The 26,958-nt window shown below is 38.6% G+C and overlaps 1 protein-coding gene across 1 annotated transcript in view; it reads left to right on the top strand.

Moving 5' to 3' along the window:
* PIEZO2 (piezo type mechanosensitive ion channel component 2) overlaps nt 1-26,958 on the top strand; it is a 312,801-nt gene that overhangs the window by 259,965 nt on the left and 25,878 nt on the right. The window contains exons 31-39 of the mRNA XM_086472533.1: nt 854-975; nt 1,789-1,860; nt 5,711-5,814; nt 7,949-8,047; nt 10,383-10,494; nt 12,104-12,169; nt 15,425-15,591; nt 20,329-20,504; nt 26,567-26,734. Coding sequence (XP_086328659.1) covers nt 854-975; nt 1,789-1,860; nt 5,711-5,814; nt 7,949-8,047; nt 10,383-10,494; nt 12,104-12,169; nt 15,425-15,591; nt 20,329-20,504; nt 26,567-26,734 — 1,086 coding nt within the window. The remainder of the gene's footprint in view (nt 1-853; nt 976-1,788; nt 1,861-5,710; nt 5,815-7,948; nt 8,048-10,382; nt 10,495-12,103; nt 12,170-15,424; nt 15,592-20,328; nt 20,505-26,566; nt 26,735-26,958) is intronic.

The following is a 26,958-nucleotide window of genomic DNA, read 5'->3' on the forward strand; positions in this document are numbered from 1 at the left end:
AGGTTTAGAGTAATGTTTTCCAAAAAGACAACATCCTGCGAATCTAAACTTCTATTTAAACATAGAATTACATTTCTTGGACCAAAGGTTGTGAGGTTAACATAAAGAGTCAGAGTGGAATGTACTGACTTACCTGCTCCTCAGTGAGCCTGAAGTTGTAATGGAAACAGATGTTTCCTATAAATCAAGAGAGAAGACGTGAACCCTCCTGCTTCTTCTGAAGGTTCTTCTAAAGCTTAGAAATCCAATGATGACAGGTTAAGATCATCAGCTTTTGACTGTTCCATACCCGAGTATCGTAGCAACATGACTTTAAGTCTGTGCTATATTTTTCTGTGCTGGAGGTCCAGCTCAGTTGTAGTTTTGACTTATTCTATTTTGCATAGTATGAATTCATGCAGTGCAGATAAAATATGTGGGGAAAAAAATCAGTCTCTTTTCCTCTTCCTTTCTTTCCACTAATTATCCTACTATTCTCTCAATTTGTCTCTCCCCATCTCTCAGAAGAGGACAGTCAAACGCAAATGCCCTATGAAACTCATGAAAATGGTAGGCAGATTACTAATCAGAAGCGCCACATTAACCCTGTCTCACTTGGACGTGCAAGCCTAGATGGTTAGAAAATAGGAGACTGAGACACAGGAACTGGCTTAAAAAAAAACACAACATAAATTGGAACATTAAGAAGACTGGTTAGGGAAGCTGTAGTTAAGAGCCACATAAATAATCTGAAATAATTTCCTTTAGAAATGTTGCAGTACGTGTGTGAGTATGGATGTGTTTAACGCTTGTTTTTCAGGGTGGGTCAAAAAGGGTGAAGATGTGAATCTAATGTGCTTCTTCCTTTTACTAGAATGGATCGCATCAAAGCCAGGCAGCAAAAATACAAAAAGGGCAAAGAGAGGATGCTAAGCATGACCCAGGAGTCCTCAGAGGGGCCAGAGATGCGGAATGCTTCTGAAGAAGATGACGAAGGTACTATTAGCTGTTGTAGTACCGTAATTGCAGCTGAGCGCTAAGGACCTAATAGACTTAATAATTGGACAGGCGATAAGTTGTTCTTCAAAACTGTCAGCATGTAACAAGGTTGTTAGCTGAGTATCAGTTTGGAGCTTGATTCGGCCAGAAAGATCTGGGATTTTGTACTGCAAGAAGGTTTAGAGAAAGTAGTTTGCTTTGAGATTACTTTTGGTTAACTTCAGGCTGTTGGCAAAAAGCTGAAGAGCAGCAGAGGTTTGTTTTGCACAAAGTCATTATCTATAAACCGCAGTGTTACAAATAGGTAGCATCCTCATTTTTCGAGCAACGTTTTCTGGATGCTGTGAGGTTTTTTCAATGACTGGAATATTTGTATACTTCTAAACGTTGTTTAAAACATGGGAACAAAAAAAATGATACCTATCTAGTGCCACATTTCTAGCACTGACTTGGGATCAGCACTTACTGGATTTAAAATTTTTGTATCCTGAAATGTAAGGGGATTTGAGAGGAGGGAAAATATTTTTTTCTTGAAATTACAGTCAACTGGGACTGTATGTTTTAAAACACAAAACTGAACTTTTTAGCTCTTTTAGAGTGGAATGCTGTTTTAACTGCTGCATAAACCAGAGTATTTCTGCTTAGTGGTCATGCTTCTGAATGATTTTAATATGGAATGTATTCAGTAGATCTGACATCTGATGTGTTCATGAAGTTTTAGCTCTTTTGAGAGAAATTAAAAATTATTATCAGTGTAAGAAACATGTTTCTCATTTTGTAAAATTAATATTTGGACATATTTTATTTTAGGAGAAGCAGACAAAGAGAAAGCCAAGGGCAAAAAAAAGCTGTGGTGGCGGCCTTGGGTTGATCATGCTTCCAGTAGGTTTTCTCAATCATCTTACAAATATGTGGATTTAACCCTTATATCCTTGATCAGAATGAAGGCATTCCCATGACCTGTTTGTTTCATGCCTGATCTTGTGATTGTGACTTGATAGAAGGCTTGTTTCTTTTCAACAAATTATTTCTACTTCAAAATCTTCAAGGAGCGAGTTTAACCATATTTTGAACTGTGTGTTGGAAGCATAGCTAGCTCATGATGCTTCGGGCATTCTTAGAAAAATACCAAATCAGATAAACATGTGCCAAAAAGAATCTATTTTGGCCTTAAAAGTCTCCGCTCCCCCCTACTGCAAAGCACAATATATTTAAGAATGTGAAGGTGAAGGTTTGCCAGTGCATTCTAAGATTAGTCATAATTTCTTTTTCATATACACACATCATACATCTTTTTTTATGGTTCATCAGTCATTCTGCTGTCAGCTGTAGAAATCCGAGTACCACAGTAAGGCAGCAAAACTGTTCTCAGGACTAGGCTGTGTAGAGCTCAGATGAATATCTCTGATCACACTTTAATGTACTGTTGATGCCAGTTGTTTTGTTATTTCCATTTTTTTTATTATGTTTATCTCAGAGCAAAAATATGTTCAGCCTTGTGCACAAGAAATTATTACCTTGTATCACTCATCATTGTTGCATTATGACATTTTAATTTGTTTCTAGCCCAGTCCAGGCATACAGTACAGTTCTTCCCTATGTTTTGGATTGAGTAAAACAAGAAAACTGAGCAGACTGCAATCTCAAATCAGATATCCTTCTATTGGATCTTTGTTGAAGGAAGTCAGACATGAGCTATTTAATAACCTCTGAAGATTTTTTTAAAAATTAAGTATATAGCACTGATCAGAGTTAAATATGAATGTCTATATTGTGCCTGGCCATTTAGTTTAAGAGTTACTTCAAGTAATACTTTCACACATCTGCATACTGCTTCACTTACCTGTTTGTATTTATTTATAACTCCAGGATATATATTTGCCAACAGCATTTAACAGAATGTCGTATGCTTATTTCTATCAAGTCACAAGTAAACTGTGCCTTTATTTTTATTTTTCTAAAGGGCACACTGCCACTTTAGAGAGACCTATCCCTTTTCAAAAGTCTTATGAAAATAAACTTCTTGCCCTGTAGTTTCATTATGAACAATGACAAAACATTAATTTGTGAGTTTTTACTGTAGAATTTCAAGCTACAGTGATTTTGAAGGAATGGGATATGGTCTCTTGTTTATTCACCACTGGTTTTGTAATAAGAAGAATTGCTCAAAGAGAGGCATTGACTTTGGCTTTTACTTATTTCACCCTCATTATTTAATGTTCTTAGGTGGCAACTTGTGTTTTGGTATTTAAACAGTGAGCATTCTTGAAATTATTTATGCAATAATGCAAAACCTTGTGGGAAACATCACAGATCCTGATCCTGCCAACAGTGGTTGCCTGCCGTGTGGCTTGTGTCCACACTCACTGAAACATGGCATTGACTAGGTGTTCACAGGCATACAAAGTAGAAGTAGACTGATATTCCCCATCTATCCTTTTTGAAACACTGTGCTGTAGCTGCAGCATTCTGCTGCACGTGGCTGTTCATCTCAGGAAATGGGTTTGTGACTGTGGCTGTATATGTGTATATATTGAAGTTGCTCAAGCCTGAAATTTTATGCCAATTCTGTTGTTTAATTTAGATTTTTATTGTTATTTTTATACCACTTGTTATAACCTTATTAGCCAGAAAGATACTTCATTTTGTACGTCATAGGAATTAAAACACAGTCATGAATTTCGGTCCGAGTAGAACAGACAGGAAACGTCAGTGAGGGTTTCCTCATTGACGCTCACTCACGCTCTCCCTTGCAGGGAGGTGTGGTTCCTTCTGTGCTTGCAGATTACTTGTGGAGCCCCACAAACATCAGCAGGAGTTAGGGCCATGTGTTTCAAGGTCCTCAGCTGCTACTGGGGCACAGAGTTGTGTCTGACGTAGTGCAAAAGATGGTACTTGCAGCTGTCCTGGGGAGCTCTTTCCCTCTGGCCACAAGCAGATGATGAGATTATACTGACTTCTCCTGCATGGCTCCCCTTCTGCCTCCTCCATCTTCTCTCACAATGAAAGCCTGCAAGTCCCTTTTCTCAGTAGGAGAAAGTCACATTTTGCAGTGGGAAAGGGATCTCCCAGTCCAATCTGGCCATGTTACTAGTAAAATTTGGTCTCTTTAGTAATCTCTGTAGGTGACTAACACACTTCTTACTCCATTTTGATGTGTGCAAGAATGCATTATTGCTATTCAATCATACCTCCCTCTTTAGTTGCAAAAGAGACATAACACTACAATACAGTGTTCCCTCAGATAAACTTAAACCTAAAAATTTTGGAGGGAGACCGTTGTAGATTTGTTTTCTGTCAACTCAGGAGTCCCAAGTCTGACCAGGTGCTACCCTGAGCCTTTAAGGAATTGCACTGCAGTAGAGGTTTCCCCTAGGTGTCAGACCTTATCCTGCTGATCTGTGTCGACAATTTCTGTTGCTGACTACAAGATTCTCTTGAAATACATTCATCTCTTCAGTGCATTTTAAATAGGCATTCTTAGAAGGCCCTGTACCAAATAATTAATTTGCTTGATCCAATAAATTTCTAAACTTTCTTTTTACCTCAGTTCAGCAATTAGATCTGCTGAAGTGGACTCTCTGCCGCTCTGCAGGGTGTTCCTTGATGTTAAAGTCATAACTAGGCACATGAGGCACAAATTTCCCCCTCTGAGGGAGTTTTGGATGCTGAAGTTAGGATCCAATAGAGCTCTGGTGAATTTCACAGTGTGCTTACCCTGAGGTTTCTACGGTACTTAAGTGTGGTCATCTGTGCCCAGAGGATCTGTGTAGAAGTCAGGGTATGATTGAATTAAAGCAATTGTTACTTTTCCAGAAACCTATAATGAGGGTTAAATATAATTTTCATTATAAATATGTATTATTCCATATACCCAGATTGTGTGATGTTTCATCTAAGTAACTGTTCCTTTAAATATTTCAGCTTAAGTGTGGAAATTATTTACCGGTTGTCACTGCTAAATGTAATGCTGTGATTTTGATTTTTCTCTTGCTCATTACCTTACTTTTCATTTCTTTTGTTTCCTTTGTTCATTCATGTAGGCCTGTTACCATCTGAGAAATAAAAACATTGCTTCTGTTCAAGGATATAAGGCCTAGCTTATTCACTGTGCATCTTTACTGTATCAAGGTTTCAGAATCTTTCTGAATCCATGGGCAAAAAATTGAAACTCATTTGCGATCATGTTACTAGAATCCAAGTGATTTGTTTTAAACAAACCAAGGTTTTCCATTACCTCATCAAAACTTAAATGTTTGAAGAAAGTGTTAACTAATGCCATCCCATTCCATAGTTTAAAGGATGCCTCAATATTTTAAAGAGAAGTTCTGTATTTTTTGTCCAGTGGTACTGTTCATGTAAATTTATTTACTTACCTGCTGGGCTTTTTTTACTCCCTCAAATAACCATCAGTTCCAAATTAATTTAGACTTCACTGCCATTTTTTTCTAAAAAAATGTAACCTAGTAACCTGAAATACTTCAAGCTTTTCCTTTACATTTTCTTCTCATGGTGATGTTTTCATTAGTTCTTGTACAGTTCTCATTAATGCCCGAAGTATCACAGACTAACATCAAATAAATTGCCCGAGACCTTTTAATCTCTTGCTTCTTCTCTGTTTTCACCTCTCCTGGTTATGAATTTTTAAATGACTGGCTGGTTGTTCATAGGTCTTGGGGCAGGTGAGAATAGAACTTTTCAGAAAAATAAGAAAATATTTTGTTTCACTTAGTGGTCAGAAGTGGAAATTATTATTTGTTTGAGACGGATAGTGAAGAGGAAGAGGAAGAGGAGAAAAAAGAAGAGGAAGAGCCTCGAAAAAAATCTGCATTTCAGGTACTTTATGGTAATTTGCTTTCTAGTTGACATCTGGAAAAAAAATGTAGGCTGCTCGTAACACAGGCACATATGTTAAAGCAGCCAGTGCATCTAAAGTAGACCTGAAAAGTGTTGGAAATTAAATTTCTTGCCAATTTAAAATGCGCGTTTGCCTATTTTAAGTATTGCCAAACTGCTACAGGAACTATAGTGAAATCATGTCTTCATTCACTGATGCCTCAAGAAAACAAAAATACAAAAACAAAGGTTAAGAATCTGAGCTTTATTCTTTCTGCGTTGCAATAAAGAAAAGCGAGGAAGCTGACTTGCCTCTGGCACTGCTGTACAATACTTCTGTGGTTTTCTGGTTTTAAGTAGATGTTATCATTCCATGAAGAAATGATCCCCAAATTAAAAAACTTCTTATGGAAAAGAATACGTGCTTTAAAAATATATTTTTTTATTATTATTGATCCTAGAGGACCAGAGATATATAGCATTGCGTTATAAAGAGCTTAGCATTTAAAATTTCAAAAGGAGACCACACCACTTTCTCTCCTTTGTTTTTCAGAATAATGCTAATTAATGCGTTTGCATTTTAAGTGATAGACTGTGTTGAAGTAAGAGGATATTGTGATGTTATAAAGATAGCTGAAGTTTCCTAACTGGGTTCCTGCGTACAGGCTCATTACTGTTAGACAGTATCAGGTGTTCGGGTGTTGAATCCGTTGGCTTAAAAGAAGAACTTAGGTGAAGAAGTTAGTGAAATACTCATGCATATAGGATTGCTTTAATCTTCATAAGATTAAAGTTTTACTTGTTGAAGAGTTTTCAGAAACACGACTGAACTTTTTCAGGTCTGTAACTTTGAAAGCTTAAGCAAACAGACAGCTTTTTGCTAAACAGATGAGTATTCCCATCCAGGTGCAAGCTCATGTTGCTGCAGAACTGGTGCATTCCTGAAAGCCCAGCCCAAGCAAGAACCTGCCTCTGTGCTCTTCTATCCCTTATGACAATAGCTTTCAAATAAAGCTTACCAGACAACATTACTGAAGTACAAGAAGTATTTTACTTAATTCATTGATATAATGTGCCTTTAGTTTATATACTTACATTACATTACCAATTGATTGCATTTGTTAAGCTGCCTGCATGGTAATGACATGGAAAGAATTTTATGCTGACCTTAAAAAGGCAAAACAAATCTGGATGAAAAATAATGTGATAAGTAAATTTTATTTTCTACTGTTTACACTATTTTTTAATATATTTTGCATTTAACTCACCTTGGACCACAAAAACAGCTCATGAATTTCTAGGTCATTTTTCTTTCTGGTTTTCATGCAGGTATAGAGGAAAGTTTGCGTTCTTGTTTCTGTTGATTTTTTAAAAAATTGGTGGCAACATTTTGTTCAGATGTGCTGGTGCCAAGCACTGAGATTTTAAAGAGTTCTAAACTTGAGGTCAGAAGTTAATAAGATTCTTTCATTTGCTCGGGGTTTGGGGATTTTTGTTCACTTGGTCTTAGTTTTTAAAGCTCATTCCTGAAACTGTTAACCCAAGGATGTAGGATCTGATCTTTACTTCAAAATTCTGGTCAGACGTCCTGTATAGGTGGCCAGTTCTGCGATATGTGCAACATGAAGATGTTGGATGGCTTTATGTAGGAGGGGAGATGTATAGAACAGGAAATTGGTTTTGTTTATTAAAAGCTTGTTCATCATTTGGTCATCATATCTTGTTCGCCTTCCATCATCGTGCTCATGGTGATGGTATCGCTAGTAAAAATACTAGCTAGTAAAAATATACGTGCTAGTAAAAAAATATACATGCTAGTAAAAATACCAGCAAAGTGGACTTGTTGTAGAGCCTTCTAAAGAATTATTTTCAATTGTTTTTTTCTTTTAGTGTAAATTGTATGCAATAGTCACTTCAAGGGTTAACTTGGAGACTTTATTTATTAGAGAATGCAGGCAGTTAAGAATCATCTTACTGAAATTTTACTGTGAACATCACAGATGATCTTTTTTCGTATTAGAGTCTATGAATGTAAATTCATTCTTAATAATCTAGGTACAATCATTCAGTAGATATTTTTTATTAATATTTTCTTGTTTTCTACTAATTGCTCTTGCTTTGTCCTTCTTTATAGAGAGCTATTGGGAAATTTGCTTCAGCCATTTTAGCCTTGCCAAAGTCTGTCATTAAACTACCCAAAACTATTCTTCAGTATTTAATCAAAGCAGCAAAGGTACTTGACATTTTGCGAGTGCTCAATGTGTGACCCATCCCATAGTCCCTGATGTAATGTACACCTCTGTCCTCGTCTGCATTTTTCCTCTTATATGAATGATTAAAAAAAATAACAGCCAAAGCTTTGTTCTTAGTAAACACAATACATTTCCTACTTTCGAAGTGGTCAAGCCACAATAAAAGTGGTCTATCTTTTTTTAAGTGCAACCCCAGAGAGAAAATGCAGACCCAAATTCTCCTTTTCTTCGGCTACTGCTATACAAAATGGTTACACCAAGTTGCATGTATCTTGTGGACACTGTGGTAATTGATCTCAGAAAGCTGGTAAAAGGTTTGCAAAGCACACCGTCTGCTCCAAACCCCTTTTTAGCTCTCTACTTTTCTGGCCTTCATCATCATAAAAAAGATTTGTGCATCTTCTTTCTTGTCCTCCTTTAGTACATTTAGCATTTCCTACCTTTGAGCACTGTGTATCATTTTACACTCCATATACGTAACATGATGTTTATAAGCAGTGAGCATTACAGATGGAGTGTACCAGCTCCAAAGACTAAAAGGTATTGCATTTACGGTTTGTCCAGTGGTAAAAATCTAAAGTAATACGTATGTATGCACCCAGCCAGCTCTTAAAATATCCAGTGCTTAGCATAAGTGGTTACATTAAATTTATTAATCAAATGCCCCTTCTTCATTCAAATCTTCTACCCTATTCCAAGTCTGCCTTTTACCTCTAATTTCTTTATTCACACTGTGACTGTGGCTAGTGTTTCTCAGCAAACTATTCAATAGTTTGATTGAGTGCCTCTGAACTTCAGTGCCTCTGAACTCACACATTTTCTCATGTGGTGCTTGTTTTGAACAAGTCAGACATATAAAAATAGATGACAGATCTTGAGAGATTCATAAGAGGACCTTCTTATCAACAGTACCAAAATAATTTCCTCTCCATTGTAGTATACATTCAGAAAACAGGACAAAATATTTTTCCTTTCTAAATTAATTTGAAGTCAGTCTGACAGTTTTTGAAAAAATGGTTTTGATGTTCCAAAGCAATTTGCATATGCACATTTAAAAAATATAAAGAAACCAAATAGAGATGTCACCATTCTCTCCTATAAGGGGCAGTTCCAGCTTCACTGAGATACACATGTGTTTCTGTCATTGTCTGCATGTTTGTCTTGTGAATTAAAAGACCTATTTTGTACTGTGCTTTGTTTTCACCCTCATGCCTGCATCCGTGTGCTTCCTTGCCCTCTCTTCCTTGCCAGAGAGCCTGTGTTGCTTAGAAATAGAAAACAATGCAGTGCCAATTGAAGATTATTAGCATTTTTCAATAAAAACCATAAAAGGAACAAAATAGCATCTTTTGTCATAAAGATCTGTGGAGAAGACACAGTTACTTTAGTTTCTGTTATTCAGTTTATGTCGTATAGGGTAAAAAGACAGGAGTGTTAATGCTTTTTTTCTGTAAACTTCCTTCACAGCTTAAGCTTTTTATTTTTTTTTCACTGCTATAGCATTTATAAATACTTTGAGCCAATTCCGTGCTTCATGTAGTCATACAGGTCAACAGACTGTTGATCTGAGTGAGTGCTGTGGGCAGGGTTTGGCCCCATAAAACCCCTTGATATTTAGGTAAGTAGTGTCAGCACATTGACATAATGCATAAGACAGTAATGTCTTCATTTTACAACTGGAAAAACAGTAGCAGAAGGATTCATGACTTATCTGAAGCAACAAAGGGAGCCATTGTCAAAATCAGGATGGAATTTGAGGAATCCCTGACTGGCAGGTTTGGGACTGTGCGTAAATAACAAATCTGTAAATGTTACTCTAGGATCTGCGGAGGGGAAAAAAGTACCTAACATATGAAAAAAGTACAAGCGCAAATACCTGTACTGAGATATCACCACATCTTTTAATGCTTTAGTTAGTTGATTGCAGCACTTTGTCTTAAAGTTTCCATTACTCTGCATGTTGCCTGCAAAATGATAAAGTAGAAATACAGAATTAAATGGAGAGATTCAGGTGAAGTAGCCCGTGTACACAACAGGGTATTAATTCCCAAAGTTCAGAGCATGAATTTTTGTGGGTTCTAATGAAACTTGGTTCACCCACAAGTGTTTTCACATTTGGTTTTATGCTTGTAAAAATAGCCCATGAAAACTCAGCAGATCTGCAGGGGAGGTGTTTGATTTGGGATTCAAAATATTTCCTTACCCCTGCAGATCTGAATGCGTTCACTCAGACTGTATAGTCCCACTTGTGGCTTATTCTGTGGCTTACTTTCAAAACATGAAGAACCTTGAAATAAATGGGTTTGTTCCTTCCAGTTTGTTTATCAGGCCTGGATTACTGACCCAAAAACAGCATTACGGCAGAGGCGCAAAGAGAAGAAAAGTTTTGGCAAAGAGGAGAAGCGAAGGCGAAAAGGATCTGGGGATGGTAGGTAGACTTTTGTGTTTGAAAAAACATGGTGTTAACTAGACTGCCTGTTGTTCCTGAGTTTTGGAGGACAAGTGCTCTCAGTTCTGGCTAAGAACTGGAAAAACATCTTGTTGTCTCTCCCTGCCCCGGCCCATGACAAGGCCAGCCATAGCTGTGTCCTGTCATTCTACACAGTGCACATTGGGGGAGATAATGGGGAACAGAGGATATATATTTTTTTCCATGGAGTTGCAAGACACATGCCCAGAACTTTTGTCAAATAGGAAGACCCATCCCATTGCAAAAAACATCAAATATATTAAAACTTTTGTGGAAGTAGAGTACTTGCAAGAGAAAGCCGTAACCCTGTAAAGCCAATACCCTGGTAGTTAACAGCATTTCTCCAGAATATGGGAGTGTAAATGCCAAGTGTTTGGCCAGAATCAGGCAGAGCAAGGACATTACCCTTTCTCTCCCTCACCTCATAAAAACCTTTAGCTTACTCTCCATGTTTTTCTAGGATTGCTCAAAGTCTCTCATTTTGATGATAAATTCATGTGTATTCCCAGGGAAAGTTTTGCATGTGACAGAGTTATGTTTTATGTTAAAGAACTATTTCTTGAGCAAGTTCCTGAAGAGCTGTAGTTTGAGTGGATGTAAGGAAAATTCGATGAAATAGCCACATATTGTTTCTTTTTGACACCTTTCCTGTATTGTTCCCTAAAGAAGCTTGAGTTGATGGGGAAGAATGTCAAGAAATGCTTTTCAGTTTCCATGCTGTACTTACTGAGGAACCCAAATATCCATGAACCACTAAATTCACAGTGAATTCAGCAGGTAGTGAAAGGAAGACATACAAATGTTAATAGGGTTTTACTGGCACTGTAAAATCATTTGTGCCTCTGAAAAGTTTATAACTTTTTTTAAACAAGAGAAGAAAACAGAAATTCAGAAGCTTTTCTGGTCAATATAGTTGGGGCTGAATGAGGTGGACTTTTCCTCCATTTAGCATTTTCAAAAAGAGGGAGCTTTTTAATTTTACTGCTGCCACTGAACCTGTAGCTGTAGTTAATGGATATTAGATAGAAGAAGAGTCATTCATCTGTCCTTCGGTTCTGCCTGCGACTCTACATCACTGTTCTGCTGCAGGCCTAAATAAAAGCACGTGGTAGTTTCAAACCAGCTCTGCCACTTTGTGTCAACCTGAAGGTCCCCCTCAATTCATTGGGTTTGCTGGGGCAGAGACAGGAGATCAGAGCGCTCCTCAGGCTGCCCTTTGCAGAAGCCGAAGAAATGAGCTTGAGCGCAAGTCAGCGGAAGGTGAGGCTGCTGAGGCTGGAGGCAGTGGGGCTGTGAAATTGCCTGGGTTTACACCAACAGATGATCTTTCTCAGCAGCCTACCTAGTACAAAAGTGCTACTGCAAATTACAAGAAAGGGTCGGTCATCCGTGAACACCTTTGCTGTCAGGGTTGTCCCCTCACTTGGCTCCTTTAGAAATGGAAATGTGCTTCCTGAGGAACCAGTCACTACTGCGTAGTAACTGTAGTATTTTCTAGCTTGAATGGCAATCGCACCCCCACTTCTGTAGGTGTAACACTCACTGTTCTGCTCATTGTTTTCAACAGGCGGTACTGATGCGGACTGTGAAGATAGTGAAGAGGAACCTGCCAAGAAGAAATCTGATGGACCAGGTATGAAGGCAGAAAAAGTGTTTCTCTGCTGTTACAATGCAGTTGTGACTGGTGACATAAGTGGTATATCACAGAGACAGCATTACAGTGATCCCAGGTTGTGTAAAAGCCACAAAATCTGCTCTAACCTGTGCAGTGAGAACTTTCTAACTACTTTCAGGTTGTCAGTTTCCAGATTTGCAAGTCTTGGGCATAGGAGCTTCTACTTCTGGATTATTATCTACTGCACTCATTCTCTACGCACTTTAGTAAATATCTCTGCAGGCTCAGACTTGATCACTTGGTGTGTATTTTACTTACAGGACAGCTTACACCTAAGCTTAGCTTACAGTCCTGATTGCGTACAGCACTGTGTTAAAATCTCCATTGATTTTGAATGTCTGAAATGTTATTCTTAGCACAAAGACCTTGTGTTTTTTCAGTGTGTTTTAGCAAGGTTAATACAATGCTTTTGTCAGGTACCCACCTGTTCAGCAAGGTGCAATAATCTCCTCTAAAAAAGTGGGATTTTCCCAGTCTTACATATTCTCATTCATAATTAGACTTAAGGATGCTCTGCACACGCAGAAGAAATGCCAGTAGTTTGCAAGATCTTACCCATATTGAGGGTTTTCTTATAAAGAAGTGTAATAGATCATAAATCTAAGCTTGGCTCTATGTTTCAAAGTGGAGTAAAAGAAGAAAACAGACTCTTCTCTTAAATAAGTCTTCACCATGGCTCACCTTGAGTGAGACTTTGTCTTCAAAAGCTATTTTTCTTCTTTATTTAAAATTGGTTCTTTCCCATAGTTCCAGTTAGAATTGTATCCCTGACTGAGCCACAGGGTAGAAGATGTTGCAAGGATATGGGAAATGTCATTTCCTCCTCACAAGAGCAGTGGTCTCAAATAGAAGAGTTGCAGTGCTATGGCGGGGGTTGGTGGGGTTTTGCAGGCTTTTTTGTTTGTTACTTACTGACGATGCAGTTACTTGTGTTAAAACACTGAAGTGAATCAAATGCATCTCTAGGGAAATACTGTTGGTGCTACATAGGAGTTAGGGAAAGAGAAGGAGGTGTATAATTAATTTATATTGGAGATAGTCAATTTAAGATGCTTTATGTTTTAGTTGAAATACTTTGACATTCTAGGTAAAATTTGTCAAAGACGATGGTTGGAAAAATTAAGCAGTAATAGTTAATGAAGTGTTAGTATCATTATTAACCCTAGGTCAAATCCTGTCTCACACTGTCAGGCAGAGAGAAGCCTTCACTGCATTTGACCCTTCAAGTTGGAATAACAGTCTTTGCAGAAAATAAACATTTGTTTCCCTTTTTGAAGATGTTTAGGTGCAATCGATCCCCAAAAGATTATTTTTTAAAAGTTTTGGAGAACAGCAAGGCCGCCAGAACAACTACAGCATCATTAAAAATGTATACTAAATCACCTCCACCCCAGAGAGAAAAATGACCTTTCAGATTAAACTGGAAGTGCTTGGCAAAGCACTGTGGTAAGACTATGGCACGCTAGTGGCGGTCAATAGTAAAGATAATTTTAACCCAAGAGCTGTGATTCTCCTGAAGTCAGTAGCAAAAATTATGTATTGGAGAGGAAGGGTGTAGGTTAAACAAGAACATGTTGTATATTTTTGTGTATGAGTGCTATGTTTCCTTTTAACCTATTCATGATATTATCTGGAATTCAAAGGAAATGAATGCTTCTTGAAGTAGAAATGGCCTTACATTTAATTTCCAGTGGCAAGATTTCCATAGCTTCAAGACCTGCACGTTGAAATATGAGTGAATTAAATTTAAGTAGATAAATCATAAAATACCTCCAATTCTAAATGACATAGAAAAAGCCTGAAAAAAAAGGGCAAAATATTATTGAAATAATTGTATGACCAAGTGAAGGAGACTAAATGCTTTTACGCCCAGAGATGCCAGACCATTCCATGGCATCGCTCAGGTAAATGGTACATACTGCCATTTCAGCAACTACTTTACAGGAATGTACCACTAAGGGTTTTTTTCCTTATTTTTCTCTCGACACGTATGGGCATACAGCCCTGCCTGTGCGCCCAGAGAGAGGCGCATGTTCTTGGTAAGGAGTGAATGTGCACTGCACAAAGTTTTGCATGCCATCTTGTGGTACAGCTAAGAAGTGACGTCGTTGAAACCATCACGCTTTAGTGCATAGGTTGGCTCCTTGGTATCTACTTCAAACATTTTGTCCCTGTGTAGCAGATTATTGACAGTTGTTTATTATTGCTTAGGCTGATTGCTCTAAAATTGATCTTTATAGCTAGTGCTATGGGATTTGCAGCGTAGCAGGGACAACTGGCTCTGGAACTGGCTAGCTGGAAAGAAATATTAGTATTTGTGCAACACTAAGAACTGTAGTGTGGTGTGTATGTTTATGAGTGGAAGAAAAATAAGCTGAAAGTGCTGCTTTTTGGGTGATAAATGCAGTTGCTAATGCTAAAGGAACTACTGAAAAGAGAAATGAACATAAGATAGCTGTGTTGAGCAAAATAAAGCTACTATTGTTGGTATAAACCCATAAGCCCTACTCATGGGAAAGTGTACTGTTTTGGCAAAATGGTGCAAGATTAATGTTTTATAAATGATTTATATGATTTGTCCTAGTTGAGCTAGTTGTTCTGAGATCACTGATGACACAGTGCAGCCTGTTTAAAAAAAGAGAGGCTTTGGAAACAGCAGATACAGGGAGGTGTGTTTAGGTGGCTGGAGAACTGGGAGATAGTCAAAGACTGTTTAGGCAGGTTAGACTTTAGAACTCAGCTAAGCAGGGTTCAAGCACATAAGGCAAACTGTGCAGAGAGAAACGCACACAGGTAAATAGACAGGTCAGGGGTCCAGCTCAACATGCTGACTGAGCAGCTGTTGAGATCACAGGAGCTGGGGGTGTTGAATAGCCTTCAGGAGATGCCCAAATCTTTGGGTTTCATTTTGCAGACCTGCGCATACAGAGCCTCTCTAACATCAGGGACTGTTTATACGACTAGTGACTGCAGGACCAGGGAGTTCCAGGGTGGAAAAGGGATTCCAGATGATAAGCCTAGACATACAGGCAAGAAAATGGCCCAGACAGCCAAAAGGCCTCCAGCCATCTTCAGAGATTCCTTGCTATGGCAGGGTCTTGCAGCCTGGATTATTATTATTGGACAATAAAGAAAAAATTAATCTAACGCCAAGCAGAAATACAATGAAAAATATTTGCATTCATTAACTCTGTTACTTTTCCTTTCCCTTAGATAACATCATCAAGAGGATATTTAATATCTTGAAGTTCACTTGGGTCCTTTTCCTGGCAACAATAGACAGTTTTACAGCTTGGCTTAATTCCATCTCAAGAGAACACATCGATATCTCTACCGTGCTAAGAATTGAGCGCTGTATGCTGACCAGGGAGATTAAGAAGGTAGCGCCTTTGGTCTTTTTTGTCTGCTAATGCCATTTCCAGCTCAGTGAAAAATGAAAGGTTGTCTTTTGAGATCACTGTGTTAAGGAGAAAAATTATACAAGTCTCACTTATACGTGCATTTTAAAAATAGGTCTGGATTCTTTTACTGCTTGCTGCTTTATAAATATACAAATAATAATAAATTTATTGATTTGTTATCTGTACACAAAACAAATTATTGGACAAATAATTCTTTGAGAGTTTGATATAAGGATTTGACTGGAACACTCCAGTGATAAAGTGTGGTTTTGAGAAGACAGCATAGATTCAAGTTGAGAGGAGAAGGCATGGCATTTTAAACAGCTCAAAAACTACCTCAGTCTGCATATTTCAGTCTTTTTGTAGACCAACTTGCCTTGGAAATGACTGACAACATACAGGCATCATTTTCTTCACTCACAGTGAAGCTATGCAGTCCTCCACAAACTAGTTACATATTAGTAAAACCTGTTATTATCAAAGATCAGTGTTGATGGTGTAACTAGAGATGTATTTGGATCTTCAAAATGGAAGTAGGTGATACCTTGGAGTTGAATAAAGCTCTCCTTTTAAGGACGGTTATTTTTGCATATGTCACTAGCTATCCAAATATTTCTGGAAACCTGGCACAGAAGCCTCATTTTTTGATCTTTACAGTTTTTATTAAATCTGCAGACTGTCTCTAAGATGAATAGGTTGAAAAGGTCAACAACACATCAGTACTCTTGACCTTAATAAAGCCCCATACTGCCCAGCCACTGTTGACATCTGCCGGCACAACAAGCAGGCTGCCCGTGGCCCCAGGAGGCTCAAGAGGCAGGCTTTCCTGGTCAGAGGGAGTCTGCACCCAGTCTGGCCAGGAGGCACTGAGCTTGAAGAGAGGGCTACTTCGGTGTTAGTGTTTAGTTACTTTCCCCGAAGGTGTCCAAGAGTAAGCGGATAATAATAATAATAATAGCAAGTAAATAAATTTAAAATAACAACAACAAAAAACAGAGCAAAAGAAATGTGGCATATTCAGAGTAAATCCTTCTTTGGAACATGTCCCAGCTTGTGGCAATGGATGGTTTGGGGCACCCTAAGCCAGAAATTGCATCTGGATCATTATGTTCAATAGTACCAATGAATCTATATTGTTGGAGTTTGGCTAGTCTTTTTTTAATCTATTTTTAATGTTGGCTTCAAGAAGACCCTACAGTATGCGAGTTCTGTAGTTTCATTCCATATGGGGTGTTTAAGAGTACTTCCTCTTGTTAATTTTAAATGCACTTTCTGATCATTTTGTGGTCTCCTGTAGGTCAGAGATGTATTCCATTTTCCTCTGCCGTTTCTGGTTGTGTAAATCTGCATGGATTCTCCTCCTCAGTAATTCTTTTCCAAGTTAAAAAGTCCCTTTATTTTAGCCTCTCTTCACATGGAGTCCATCCAGTGCCTCCAATCATCATTATTGTCCTTCTTCATACAATCTCCAGTTTTAACATGGCCTCATTAAGACTGGGTGACCAGAACTATGCATCCAAGGTGTGAGTGAATCACAGGTTTATACAGGAGAATGATGTGTTTTCTTTTGCTTTCCTAGTAGGTTCTAACAATCAAGCTGCTTTGATTTTTTAGTGAATGCTGCCTGTTTTCAGCAGAGTTTACACTCTGCATCCAAGGCCTTTAAAGCTAACAAAAGCTGCCGTAAAGACTGTCCATCTGTATACAATTTAGGTTATTTTTCCCATTGCTTTTCATTTTTAACCAAGTCACTCAGTTTTATCAAGTTCTTCAGTAGTTCTGCAGTCAACTTTACACTTTTTTTTTCATCTGCAAACTTTATCACATCACTGTTTTCCTCCTTTACACAGGTTATTTCTGAATATGCTGGACGGTAAAACTCCTTGGGGGATCCAGTCAATGACCTCCTTCCTTTGTAAAGAAAAAAATGTTTGTTCGTGTCCTTTGTCTCTGGTCTTTTACTGGAGGATGAGTACAAGAGATAGATGCAGTCTGCTTTATTTCATGACCACTTGCTTAATTTCTTACAAGGATCATTCCTGAAGCCATGTTTAAGGATTGGTGTTACCTTCTCTTCCCCAGCATTGTTTCATCCATTGGTTCCTGCAGAGCTCTTGGGTGATCACCTTCTTCTCAGTGCTCAGTTTATTGTTTTGTTCTCAGACTTGTCTTTTATAAAGTAATTATTCCAGGTATTCCATGGGATTTAAATTATTCCATTGATGACTTTTTTCTGCAGCAAAGAGGGATACAAAAAATTCAGTCTTTTCTTGTCCTGTTGCCGTAACTCCCTTACACTTCTTTATGCCTTAATCACCTGTTGATACTCTGGCTTTCTGGCAGCTGATTCCTATGATATTCTTGAAAATGTTTTTGTTATCAGATTTTTTTTTATTTTAGCAAGTTATTCCTCAGAATCTCTTCTGGTTTAATTTGCTGAAATTTTATATTTAAGTCTAGAAAGTTCATTCTTGTTTGTTTTTCCTCATGACTTTCATTTCTTGAAGGATGTCTTCTTGCTTCTTCCTCCTGGTCTTTTCCATTCTGGTGGCTTGTGTGTGTATGTGCTTGCAGGTTCTTTCGTGATATTTACCTTTTCTACATAAGTACATTTGAAAATTAACTTGAGTTATTGTACATTATTATTTTGATGGCACCTTCTGTAATCTTCCTTAATATTTGACAGGCACTAGTGCACTCCTGGTTTGATGGTCAAAAATCAAGCCTTCATACTATACTTTTTCAATATTAATTGGTTCAAGTCCATGCACAGAGACTCTGTGATAATCCTGGCACAGTGAATTTACTAATTTTTTAGACTTTATGCTTTTTGACCCATACCACTGATTTCTCCAGCTATCTTCCACTCCATCCTTCCTATAAAATTTGTACTGCATTGTAGTGACACTTCTTTTTGCCCCAGGTCTCTGAAGTCCCTGCTATTTCAGCATCCTCACTGAAAATCACATGATTCTTTCTCACCACCCCTGAGTTTAGAGTTTTAACATTTATGCAGAAGCCAGGCTAACTGCCTTTTCATGGCCATTGCTTATTTGCGACCTTATTTTGATCATTCCTTGCTACTTCTCACCTCAGCTATATTGAGTTTTTCCTATCCTTTGTTCCAAATAGATTTATTCATTTATTTATTTAGATTTCATGTTGCCAGCAGCCTGATGCTATTTTGCTTACTACAGAGCCCATATGTCCTTGTATAGGCTCATATATCCTCCTTCAATCCTAAATCTTCTGGTACTAGGGTCTTTCCGAGAATTTCCGCAGCTTTAAACTTCAGGACTTTTTCTAGGATCTTTCTCGCCTCTTCTGTGAAAAATTGGTACCCACGAACATCAGAATCATCAATTCCTCTGTAGCATCCCCATGCCTGTCCTTGCTGCCCAAGAAAGGAGGCTCTCACTGAAGCCATCATGGTGACGTGTTTCTTTGTCCGATGTGGAGTTGGGGACAGTTAACCTGATGTATGAAGTTCCTTTGGTCTCTCTTCCAGCTACAGAAGAGACTGAAATTGAGTCCACCATCAGCTGTGGGGCACTTTTGCTGTCACATCTTGTCCTTTATCCCAGGCCTGCAGCAGAGTTAGAACATAGCATGTGCCATAATTTCAGAGGCAGGCTGTCATGATGGCACAAACATTTATCACTGCAGAAGCAACACAGCTTATATACAAACAAACCTAATTAAAAACCTGAGTTTCAGATTTTGTTCTTAAGATTTTTATTTTTTTTTTCCCCACAAAACTTCAGATTTTTAAAATTTTAGATTTGGGACAGTGTAGAGGACCGAAGTTGAAATACTAGTAACTAATAATATTAGTAAGGGGAATACAGGCAGTATTTTGGAGTGCCTTTATTATTTTAGCTGGAAAAAGTCCTTGCATAAGGCTTCATTAGAAGTCGGAAAAATGACTGTTCAAGAACAGCAATCGTCTCTTTCAGTGTATCTTCTGAAGTCAATGCAACTACTAGTGGAATGAGTTGGATGTGTTTCCGCCTAAGAACAGGCTGTAAAATTTTCAGTTTTATTCTTATGATGTGCCTTTAGAATTCTGATTGCAATATCATAGCCAGAAAGATTTGATTCCATGCCCAGATCTGGGCTGACAGGTAATAAAACCGTGCTTTCATGAACTTGCTTGATCTTGAAGTCACAGAGAAAGAGTAAAGGTCTTCCGTGTATTTTTCATGGTTTTCCAACTGTATCCATACTTCATTAATAAATTCTGATTTGAGGACACTAATGAAAATCGAGATCAGTTTGTACATGACCTGCTTCTTTCTTTTTCTGTTTTAAAAAGCTGCTGCTGACCACTAGTAAGATGTATGATTGTTCTCAGGGTCTGTGAAGCTGTCTAAAAGAGATAACTCAAAAGTTGCTTGAGTACAGTTTGAGTCATGGTCCCAGCCCACACACCATTTTCATGCAGTCCATCCGTCAGAGTTTTGTTGGGTATACATAGCCTGAAACTGCTTGCATTGCTCCAGCTTTGCTTGAAAACCCAACACTTTGTGCCATGGTAATTTAAGTCAGAATCTGACTTGCACTCTGAAAAGGAACAAGTATTGGGAGGTTACTATTTACTAGGAAGCTGTTTGCACAGTCCTTCATTTGTTCATCGCCAAATGACAGAAGCAGCCACTTCCTCAAAGAATACACCTACCCTCTGCCGTGTACCTCTACCTCTACTCTCTTCCACAGGGAAATGTTCCAACGCGGGAGAGCATCCATATGTATTACCAGAACCACATGATGAAACTTTCTAAGGAGTCAGGACTGGACTCAATTGATAAAAATCCCTGTCAAGCTTCTGGTTTGCAAGCATCTGAAAGAATGGATAGTTTAGATTCAGCAGCTTCACGTGACAGTATCTCCAGGTATTGAATTAATTTTATTTTGTGAAAGGTAGATCACACAGTAGATATAATTTTAGATAATGTCTGAGTACTGATGAACTTTCTAATCAATATTTAATCCTCTTTTTGACTTACTGATGCTATTTTAGTACAGAAAACTGCTATATGTTACTATTTCTTTATAGTGGTGGACTCAGTTGTTGACTTAACTCCTTTTCCACTGCATGACTACCCCACTGCTTTCTGTTTCCCCTAGAATTAGGAGTCATTGACAGGGGTTCTGATCTTGTTAAAAAGTAATGGAAAATAAGGGCCTGCTGAGGATGCTTACGGGATAATGTTTTAGGAATTGAGGTGTGGAGTTTGGGGAGCAATCATTCATTGTGAATATTTTGTCTTTGTGAAGTAAAATTTGGTTTGTTGCTCACAAATCAAAAAAAGGCTTTGCATTGAGAGAGATTCTGGATTTGAGAGAACAAAATCCCCCTCTCATACACACAGGGCAAAGATCATCTGAAAAGCCTGGTTTCCTAACTGCTATGATTACAGTCCAGCAGAGCTACAAAGTTTGTGAATCAAATCCCCATACTAATTCAGGAGAACCACCTTCTTTGTTCTTTTCTGAAGACGGATGCCACCAAGTCCCTTGCCAAAACTACTGCATGCTCCTGCTGCTCCGTGCACACAGAGGCACACACATTCACTTCCTTCTCTTGCAGAGGCAGCCTGTTCCCACTGTGTCCCTGGTGTTCTTGACTTTTAAGAGACTGCAGAAATTCTCCAACATGAGGGGGAGAAGGGAGGGCTTTGGAAATCCAGCTGTTTCGTAATCCATTGCATTCTGCTGTGTCCTGTTCTCCTCTGAAGTTTGGCAGTATCATATTGTGTTTGATACTCACAGCAAACTCGGTAGCTTCTGTGTACAGTAAATTATGCTTAGCTTTTACTAATGACATATGGGTGGATGTTAGCAGACTGAAAATTACGAGGGCTTGATTTCCCTTCTGATGTTACTGAAAAGCAAGTGTAAAAGAGTGCCTGTGAGTACTATGCTTTGAGAAAATCTTCACAAATTGCTCCCCAGCGTGAGCACTGGCCTTGGAGAGGTTCACTCCAGTAAAAACACCAAATCCGAGCAAATCTTTCTTGGTGGCTAGCTATCCAACTAAGCAACACCTTTGTGTTTTGTCTCAAAGTTTTACAGGAGTCAGATGACCTGAGAAGAATGTAAATCCAAATTCTATTACCAGTTCACTCAGAGCCACTTGGATATCTGCAGGGCAGAATTTAACTCCACAAAGTTCAGGCTCACATAAAGAAAGAATAGTAAGATCAGTCCTGCTTTCATTAAATAGTTTTTGGTCGCACTATTTTCTATAGATAGAAGAAGTTATCATTATTATACAGCCATGTTAGCAAGAACTTTAACTAGAAGAAAAGGGAAGCCAATTCTGAAATGAATAATAAAAAAAGAAACACAAATCTTGTCATTTTCATATATAAATTCTGCCTCTTTGAAGAGATTGTATCCGTTGTTGAGCTCCACTTACATCTTTTCAGAATAACCACCCATTTGTCACCCTGCCTTGAGCATACTTATGCATTTAAAATCTCTTTTCAAATTCGGAGAAGTCAATGATTCTATGGAGCTGCTTTGCAACAGAAAAAGTTAAATTTTTCACATGTGTTACTGTCATCTCTCTTTCCTCAGAAGATGTCACAGGACCTATCAACAAGGGAATAGCAAAGGCAGTATTGTGACTGTTTTCCCTAATCTCAAATTCTCTTTCTAGTAATGAACAATCAAATATTTTTGCACTGAGAGCATTTACAAATGTGCACATCTGCTACAATAATAATAATGACCTGTAATTAGAGGAAGCAAGAATGAGTCTGTTGATTGAATGATAATGCCATCTGTTTGTTGGGGCACCCTTGCATGTCTCTTCCTGGGATTGCAAAAGTGCTTATGAGCTTCTTTAGAAATGTGAAATGTTTTAAACTTCCTGTGAGTTTATTGAGTGGGGTTATTTTTTAATTGCCCAAAGAAGAGAAGGAGGCATTTTACATTATAAAGTAATGATTTCCAGTAAATGTAAAAGCAACTAATTAAATCTAAAGCATTCCTGTGATCATGAATCTAGGGTTGCAATGGAAAACTTTTAGGAAGGGGCAGAGGGTTTCTAACCACCATCCTAGTTATCCTTCTTTAGTTGCCCTACACAAAATTCTGTAGTGGACATTAGGTCCATAAGTAAGATGGGCATGTCTGGAAGTACACAGGGCTGCAGAAGCACAGAAGCAATTCCATTATAATACTACATATTCCTCAGCACTTGGGACAGGAGCTACATTACAGGAATACAGGACAGGTATGTGCTCAGTGCTCTAGACACTGATTTCCAGAGAGAACGACCCTCCTGATCAGTTGCAGGAACTGTAGATTTCTGTTGAAGTTCAAGGTTTACCCTTCTAAGTCTTACCCAGGGATGTTGTTCTTACCCTAGATACAGCTCTAAAAGGAGTTTTGCAGAGTATCCTTTGTGGGATTTTGTCTTGTAGTAGGGCTGTCATTTATTCTCAGTCATTCTTCTATACAGTAGCTAGACATGTAATGAGATATTTGTAATGTAATTGTTTGGTTTCTCTTTGTATATAAAAACTCTCATGTATCCTAAAGGCAAAGTGCAAAGTTCACGTAGGCCAGGAGGCGAAGAGACTGATGTTGATCCTCAGCAGGCTCTCTGAGGAGCACCACCAAAAGGGATCAGGAGCTAGCATGGTAGAGCATTTGTTGCTCTTTGTTTCCACTTGACAAATGAACTGCTATTAGGTTAAACGGCTTGTGAGTTTCAGTAACATGGTTGGGAGCTTACTAAAACCAATTGGCTGTTTATGGGACTTTGCCTATGATTATGGAACAGCAGCGATATGCCGGTCCTAAGTCAGATTTCAGGATATCCAAGGTTTTGTATCCAGTCCAGTTTGTATTCGTTTTTGTCCATCACAAATAACGTATTCTGTTCCCAACTCTACCTGTGTGTAGGCTTTTATAGGAGCTGCAGGGGGGAGCCCCTGACCCTCCTGTAAGAGTGAACATATAAGTGTGGTTTAAAGGACACCACTTTTGATCTGTGCTTCCCTCACCAGATGGGAGAACAGGGCTTGAGGCAGGGAGTACTGCAGTAGTAACATTTGCTTTGGGAGGTAGGAGAAAGGATGAAAGGAGAATCCCAAGTGGGGCTGGATCTGGGTCTGGTTTAGGAGTGTGAATGATCAGAAATGTTTGGAATCTTTGCTTGCAGGTGTGGGGGGTGTAGTAGTTCATAAAGGTAATGCCAGTCAGTAACTAGCCCGTGGGTAGAAAAAAACCAGAAAAATTTGTAAGTCACCCCTTAAACTAATAAACTCTCTGGGAAAGGTAAATTTGTTTAGCAAAAAGGAAGTCATAAAGTAAGAAATTTCCAGCTCACTGAGGATAAAAACATCTCTGCTATATATATCCCCATTTGAAATGGATACCTGATCAACTTTATAGAAACTGCTTGAACTCAGGGCTTTTAATGAACATTCTATTTAAAATACATGGTCCTTGAATGATTTCAAGAAGCTAATGCTTTTCAAGGTCTCCAAGGACGCAGATTTGAAAAGTCATGCAGGAAGATATGCTTGAATTAAATTTATGTGATAGTCAATGACTGAGTCAACATCAGCTTTGCCAAGTGTAAATCTCTCCATTTTATTGGTGTTCTCATTTCCTCCATGTTCGGAAGCATGCTCCTAAAGTACGTAAAGAATATACAGACTGTGCTACAGGTGTCATCTCATACACGTCTCCTGACATTCAAGGATACAGAGCAGCTGCTCAGTCAATAATTCTTCTGATGATTCATCCTTTGTTTAAAACAGCTTTAAACCAAATTATTGCAGGGGCAAGTATACTTCTAGGCAAATGTTTTTATCTATTGGAATTAATAGGGACCGATGATTTTTCTGGGACCTAGGTCAGAACTTACATGTTTTAGAGGGCAGCTGGCATGCGTTTCTTCCATTGAAAATATATGAACAGGCATGTGCTACTTTGATTTCAACGGCTGCTCTGCTTAAGGCCCTTGGAAGGTTCCCTTTGAACTGTGTCTTCATTTAAAATACTTCAACACCTTAGTAAGAGGTGCTGCTATTGAGAAAAATAAACTCAGCCCTTGAGATGTAAAGTAACACGTGTATAGAATTGTAGCACACAAAACAGTAATCTTGCAAAACCAGATTGTCTACTTGCTGCCATCTCCCTGTTTTTAGCACCAAACCCTCACTGATAGTACAACCACCTGGCTATGCTCCATAGGTGTATGTGCAAAGGGAAGCCTCCTCCCTCATGGCCCCCTGGTCGGTAGGATGGAGCTCTGACTGGTTTCCATGCTGCTGAATCAGGCCTCTAGGGTAGATCTGTTCCTGTAGGAAACAGCATTTGCTGATTCATCAAAACCGTGCACCATGCAGACAGCCCTCTAGGTTTTGTCTGGAGGATGCTTGTGTGCCTTTGTGCACACACAGAAATAATGAAGTGACTTGTAAAGGGTCTTGGCCAAATGAACTGGCAGGACAAAGGTGCCCCTGCTGTTAATACCGTTTTTAAGGAAAGTATTTCACAATACCTTTGGTATCTTGGTGATGCTTTTCTTCTATTCAGTGACTAAAGAATACTTTTAGCCTCTGCCCATTCTGTCAAAATAGACCATCAGTGACTGTAAGCCTAAGAATAACTGCTTCTTTGCTCCACATATTTTGCTGGTTTCCTCCCCGTTTTCCTTAAGGCAATAATTGCAAACTGTCACTTCATGCCAGCAGATTTTTTTTTTCCTCACTTCAAGCTAGCAAGACCAAAGTAACACAGAAAATGACATTGCACTTCTCTTCTGACCTCTTTCCCAATTCTCTGTGCCCCTGGACAAACATAGTACTTGCCAAGGAAGCAAATCCCCTGCTGCTGCTGCTCAGGTGTAACACAAACGGGCTCAAAAGAAGAAAAGTAGAGTGTAAATCCTGCGTTTTGGGGTCCTTTCTTCTCTCATTCTATCTGAGAGACTCAGGCAGGTCACTGCGTCTGTTAAAACACCAGATCCCTCAGCTTATTTCATAGACATCTGTATTTTTCAAAGATTTTTACAGGATAAATAATTCTTTTACCTACCATATGTCATTAATGTATTTGCTTCTTTCCTGTTGCTATGTTATGTGCTTGTATTTAGTTATATACTTGTTTTCTCATAACTCATCCAGTTCTTCTTTTCTCCAGTAACATATAAATGCTCAATGTATGGTGTGTCTCTGGTGTCCTGTTGTATTTGATAAGGGAAAGGAGATAAGGGTTTATTATATCTGTTCTTTCTTTCGAGATGTGCATGTTACCAATTTTGAAATAGTTTTTAAGCTGTGATTGAAATAAACGAAATTTTCTGGAAAGAATCATCAGGGCTTACTACTAAATATCAAAATAAAAGCCGTCCCATGCAGAGCAGGTTGTATTTGGCATGCGTCTACTGGCTAAGTAACATATCCGATTTGGCTCTTTGGTTCGGAAAGAGGATTAGCCAATGTCTGACAGCTATTTTTCTATTTGTGGAATATGAGCTTATTCAGTTTTAAGGGCTCTTTTAGGAAATTGGCTTGTACCTGTGTAAAAAGGTTCAGCACAGTATATCATTAATAAAACAGAATTTGTACTTCCCAAAACATTTTTGTGGAATTTGGAAATTTCAGGGGGAAACAAAGAAAATGAAACCACCTCACATATGTGGGTTGGTGCCCCGGGAAAGCATGTAGAGCATTGTGTTGGTTATATATCTCTTTGAATAGTGAATAGATGGTCATTAGCCTTCTGTGGCCCCTATATGAATATGAGCATGAGCAGCCTGTGGGTAGAAATGTGTTTACATGGTGACTCTAAACCCTTATCTTCTCTCTGAACCTTTTTTCTCTGTGTCACTGTTTTGCTGCATGGCGAGCATATTTGTTTACTGAACCATGTGTAGAGTAATATCATTTGTATTTAACACTGTCTTTATAACTGTTTGCGCTGCTAGCTGCTACACTGAAGCAACCATGCTGTTCTCAAGGCAGTCAACCCTTGATGATTTAGATGGACCAGACACTGTTCCTAAAACAAGTGAGCGCGCTCGACCTAGGCTTCGTAAAATGCAGAGCATGGATATGTCCTCCTCATCAGCTGACAGTGGCAGTATAGTGTCAAGGTGCTTAACTCGTGCATGCTTTGTTCACTCATTTACCCATACCATTATACCTACTGCGGTGTACATAGATTTGCGTTTGCAGATCCGTGGTGTACAGAGTGGTTTGCATGGTTAATGGAAGCTTTACTGCCTTCTGTGTTGTGGCACAATTCTGAGGTTCAAAGTCAGGGTCATAATCTAGGACTCATTTGCTGTTTCACTTCTTATTCTGGTTTGTTTTGTTT

This window comes from Leptosomus discolor, chromosome 13, assembly GCF_034619465.1.
Source record: "Leptosomus discolor isolate bLepDis1 chromosome 13, bLepDis1.hap2, whole genome shotgun sequence".
In the NCBI taxonomy this organism is placed as follows: Eukaryota; Metazoa; Chordata; class Aves; order Leptosomiformes; family Leptosomidae; genus Leptosomus; species Leptosomus discolor.